Genomic DNA, 5685 nt, shown 5'->3' with positions numbered 1-5685 from the left:
CCAGCTTGACTATAACCTCTCTAATATATCTACCATCGCATGTTCACCTACGCAAGCGAACTACGACGAGTGTTCTATACAGCGTGCGAGCGCGCAGCACCGATGCCACACATACGTCACGATGCGCACGTTCCAGAAAGCACCCGGGATAACCACAATACCGGATCCATATCGTATGGCCACGACTCTGATCTCATCCGGGATAACCACAATACCGGATCCATATCGTATGGCCACGACTCTGATCTCATCTGGGATAACCACAATACCGGATCCATATCGTATGGCCATCATCACGGTCCGATCCCTCGCTGTGCTAATCCCGGGTTTCATCGCATCCATTCACAACCTACATTCCCTACTAAAAGCCATCAGGGTTACTGCCCACTCACACTGCACCACCGATAAACTAGCAGCGGTCGGTCTCCCCGGACAAGCCCCCCACGTACACCACCTCACAACACACACCACCTACAAACCAGACAACCACCAACCCAACCCCCGTGTGGGGTGATACTCCATTAAGAGTGTTCCCAACTTTAATGTCATTAATGGTCATAATAACATATATATATATATATGGTCATGGTCATATATTAGTTTGTGGTTTAATGTCATTTAGGTTAGGGTTAGGGTTAGGGTTAGGATTATCAATCATTAATCATTAATCATTAATCATTAATCATTAATCATTAATGATATCAAAGTTGGGAACACTGCTAATGGAGCGTTAGCCCCCGTGTGGCATAGAGCACGCGCTGCCGCCACCACCAGATGCTGAGTGCCTGTCACTGACAGAGCGACCTGTACGGAAGACAATGCAGCTGCAGAGTAGTCAAAGCTAGGCATACGTCAAAGATCTACATACGTCCAAAATAGACGCTAAAGCTGGACATATATCAAACCTGGGTATACTTCAAAGATACAGAGATAATAGCCGGAGAGAAGTCAAAGCTAGACATACGCCAAAGTCAGAAAGACGTTGTGAGTCACACACATCACCGATGAGAGAAGCCGGTGGGTGACAAGAGTTTCGACAGCAGAAATATGGTGGCCTAGAGACATCTGAAGCCCCAGAGACAACAACACAACCACAAACACGAACACAAAAACAGAAACATAACAAAATAAAGACGACCGCCCGGGGAGGATGAGCATCCACCCCATCCTTGTAGACACACGACTCCCGGAGCCCACGGAAACATGATGAATAGTTATGACATCACATAAGTCGAATATATATAATAAGTATAAAAAAGTCACAAGTTATATAATACGTCTAAAATATCGTAACAACTTCGTGTTGTGCAAGAGTCACGTCATTTTAGACGTAAGATCAAGTCGTAAGTATTCAAGATGTTGCTAACAACGGGCAGCAGCACGTCCTCAGCAAACACAAATGACTGGGGGATACATCGGAGCAGCTAGCGGAGAGAAGCTTTCCTTCACCGGAAGGCAAGGTGGTAATTCGACAAGCCTTTAAGAGCCCCCTGAGCCGCGATTCTACGAAACGAAAACGGCCATCGACGATGACAAGCGCCGTTGGGCACACAATGCACAATGTTCAGTCCGTTGACGGCAGCCGAGCTTAACGTGCACGCACGCGTACGCACGCACACCTAGAAGGTCATGTATATATACACCGACGAACCCAGACACGATCACACGCGCATGCGTACTGCATGCCCAGGCGCACGCGTACCGTGCCATCGTAGAGAAAAATGGGGGAATGTGAAAAGGCACATGTTGGCATATATTTTTACGAAAAGCGCATTAAATCTAGGAAAAAAATCAATCGCTAATCAGCCACAAATGGAAACGTGTGGCCACCTTTCCACCCACAGCCTACACCTATCCGTGACTACCACCAAGCCCCCATGCTAACGAAAGAGAAAGGGTGTTCGCAGTGGTAACAGAAGAAAAGAACCACCAGCACTGCTCGCAATTATCTAGACCATGAGTTTTCCTCTCTGCCGATTGCACGAGCATCAATTCGATTCACGCGACCTCTACTAGCAGTCATAATTAAGATCCTCACTTTACGGTTTCCGCGGTCGGTTAGGTTAGCTACTTAGCCGACAGTTTCATCCTTAGTTCGGGCTGGCTTGCTAACGGTCGAAGCATACGATTCGAGCCTCCGCGTGGCGCCGAAAAACTTGTGGCTGCAACTCCTACACACCGAGGCAGTGTCAATCGGAGTATTAGTAACACTTTGCCTGACAAGTTGTTCACAATCTCGATGGCATGAATTTTAACAATTTCATTGCACTGATTTCCGGAGCACTGGCAGAAGAGGAGACACTAATGCCTACAGGCTAGTAGTAGGAGGAGAGAGTGATAGAGCGAGGAGGCAGATTGAATGGACAGATGGATGGATGGACGCAGGTACGGTTGGACAGACAGGCAGACGGATGGACAGACAGGCAGACGGACGGACAGACAGAGACAAGCAGACTGATATACAGACAGAGACAGACAGACGGGCCTACAGACAGAGACATGCAGACGGATAGACAGCTAGATAGACAGATAGACAGATAGGTAGGTAGGTAGGTAGGTAGGTGGATAAGTAGATCTAGATAGCCCCACCAACATATGCAATACGACAAGATCACAAGCTCTAATTCGAATTACTACCTCTACTGCATAAGTGATCGTGCTTTATGTAAGAATAACAAGCATTTTCATCACTTCAGTGCAACCATCGGAAAGTTGCAAGCACGCACGACACGTGCAGAGCAAATATCGAGCATTAGCCTAGAATGTGCAAGCGAAGCACGCATCCTGATTATCCAGATATATCGCAGTTCAGTACACGCAGAAAAAAAAAGGTTCGCGATTGCACGTCATTCCTCCCCGCCTGCGTGCGTGGATGCAAAGTACATGCACGTAGGGCTACTGCCACCTCTGTCACGGGGAGGAAAGTAACGACCAGGGTTCTTCCTCACACGATCTCTCACCACACGCATCTTGCTCTGTGTCATCATTATCACACGCTCGCATCACACGAGGTCGGCGATCATTATAGGCCTTCTCCGTTCAAAGTGATGACTTCTAGCCGGACCCCGCATCAGACGAGAGCGTGCGCTGCATTACCGGGACAACTAAACATAGTCGACCACACGCAACGAATCCGGGGAATCGTCCGCCGTCAATCTAAAACCACTCACGCGCGCTCTCGTCTGCGCAGCTCGCCGCGCGTAATACCTCGTCGCCGCACGGACTGCAGGCACCGGTCGTCGCGAATCCTGCACGCGACACGACTCGGCGCTGCACGAACCGCGGATTTCCACCGGCAGGTGGCGCTCACACGCTCGCAGTGACCGCTGCTATCTCTTCTTGTCGGCGGCGTAGACGGAGATGAAGTAGTCGGTGTATCCTGCTGCTAGGTTCAGCTGTAACAGAGAACAGAAGCCATCGGTATACCACCGCAACCTCGTAAATAACATTCTTCATAGCCCAAGAAATGGTAACGAAGAAGGCGAGAGCCTAAAGATGATCCGATAATCAGACTAATACAATGGCTTGCAGCAAAAAAAGGTAACCGGCACCAAAACACATAGTAAATGTGCTACTCGACTGCAATATCTTTCTCCTCCTTTAAAAATTGCATTTCTTAGTAGCATGGAAATGGAAACCAAGAAGGAACAACAAGGAAATACCACCGGGAGTCTGCAAATTACGATACCCAACCTATTTTCGCTGATTATTACATATCAGTGCTCAATTACTTATTTCGAAGTACCAACGCAATCTAAAGACTGTGACTAGCACAGAATACAAACCTGTACTTCACTTGAACCAATCGAGATACACGGTTTACGTGCCCAACTCTTTCCATTATATGATTAGGTGAACTTCTAAGCACACACGCAGTTGCTACTACCAACACGTACTAGAGCAGTGTTAGAAATAGCATGCCATCCCAACGACTGGCACTAGTAACTTTCGAGCAGAACTGGCCCGTATGGATTGTACCATTCGGTATATAGTAGCATTAAAATTTTTCTAAATCAGAACTGGCTGGAGTTTCAGGCTCATTTTCGAAACTGGCTGGTGAGATTTTAAGCTGCAAATGGCAATTCAATTTTAACCGCTAAGCCTCTACATAGGTACCTTATATGGGTGGAAGCTCAGACACCTGATCGGTCCTATGCGCTGCCCCATGAAGCCGTCGTGATATTTGATTGTGCTCAAGCAGTCTCCCATCATGTTGTAAATGCTGATGTTCTGATTGACAGACCCACTGAAAGGTCAAGCGTAATCCGATGGTGACTTAAAGCTTGGTGAGTGGGCTGATACATGCCGGATCGCTCGCACTACAAAGCGGATTCTGCACGCATGACACACTGCGGGCAAACTTACGAGGATACAATAAAGAATAGATGGACGTAGGAGGCGTATTGTGAGTTGGGAAGCCTTCATGAATTACGTGGTGGATGGTGTGGGAAAAACATACGAGAACCTATAAAAATGCCATGACTGCTAATAAGCGATACGGAACCTATACTGACATAGCTTCTGTCATCACGCCATACTCGAACCTACATGAACATCATAATATAGGTTACATCATAACCTAAAGCTGCAGGGCTCCCGCGTTGCACCCCGTGGACTCGCACGTCTCACACCGCGGCCTCCCGCGTTTCACCCCGTGGACTCGCACGTCTAACACCGCGGACTCGCGCATCTCACAGTGCGGACTCGCGCGTCTAACACCGCGGCCTCCCGCGTTTCACCCCGTGGACTCGCACGTCTCACACCGCGGCCTCCCGCGTTTCACAGTGCGGACTCGCGCGTCTAACACCGCTGCCTCGCGCGTCTCACAGTGCGGACTCGCGCGTCTCACAGTGCGGACTCGCGCATCTCACAGTGCGGACTCGCGCGTCTCACAGTGCGGACTCGCGCGTCTCACAGTGCGGACTCGCGCGTCTCACAGTGCGGACTCGCGCGTCTCACAGTGCAGACTCGCGCGTCTCACGCTGCGGACTCGCGCGTCTCACAGTGCGGACTCGCGCGTCTCACAGTGCGGACTCGCGCGTCTCACAGTGCGGACTCGCGCGTCTCACAGTGCGGACTCGCGCGTCTCACAGTGCAGACTCGCGCGTCTCACGCTGCGGACTCGCGCGTCTCATGCCGCGAAATTGCATCTCACGCCGCGGAATTGCGTCTCAAGCCTCGCACATCTCACGCCGCGCCATCGCGTGTCTCACCATGCCATGACGTCGGCGTGTGCGTGCATGTCCATTGCCGTGAGACCCTGCGCCGCACGTATCGTCATCACAGACTCGGAGAAGCGCGGATCCCAGATTTTGACGTCGCCGCCAACGCTGCTGCTGATGATCTTGCCGTCGCCTCGCCGCTGAAGGTGAACGCTGACCACCCAGCCGCTGTGCTCCCTCAGTGTCAACACCAGACTACAATCACAGACACATGTCAAGCTTCAATGTCAACACCAGACTACAATCACAGACACACGTCAAGCTTCAATGTCAACACCAGACTACAATCACAGACACATGTCAAGCTTCAATGTCAACACCACACTACAATCACAGACACATGTCAAGCTTCAATGTCAACACCAGACTACAATCACAGACACATGTCAAGCTTCAATGTCAACACCAGACTACAATCACAGACACATGTCAAGCTTCAATGTCAACACCAGACTACAAGCAC

At 50.0% G+C, this 5685-nt stretch overlaps 1 protein-coding gene across 1 annotated transcript in view; it reads right to left on the bottom strand.

Annotated features, from left to right (window-relative positions):
* Positions 1-2456: 2456 nt before the first annotated feature.
* Positions 2457-5685, bottom strand: part of LOC106821069 (regulatory-associated protein of mTOR-like) — a 41376-nt gene continuing 38147 nt past the window's right edge. Inside the window, exons 22-24 of the mRNA XM_014825711.1 lie at positions 5214-5417; positions 4117-4246; positions 2457-3395 (exon numbers count right to left, since the gene is read on the bottom strand). Of these exons, the coding sequence (XP_014681197.1) occupies positions 3330-3395; positions 4117-4246; positions 5214-5417 (400 nt within the window). The 3' untranslated portion in view covers positions 2457-3329. The remainder of the gene's footprint in view (positions 3396-4116; positions 4247-5213; positions 5418-5685) is intronic.

This window comes from Priapulus caudatus, unplaced genomic scaffold (assembly GCF_000485595.1).
Source record: "Priapulus caudatus unplaced genomic scaffold, Priapulus_caudatus-5.0.1 Scaffold58, whole genome shotgun sequence".
In the NCBI taxonomy this organism is placed as follows: domain Eukaryota; kingdom Metazoa; phylum Priapulida; class Priapulimorpha; order Priapulimorphida; family Priapulidae; genus Priapulus; species Priapulus caudatus.
The sequence above is the reverse complement of the archived record's forward strand: the minus strand, read 5'-3'. Positions and strand labels throughout refer to the sequence as shown.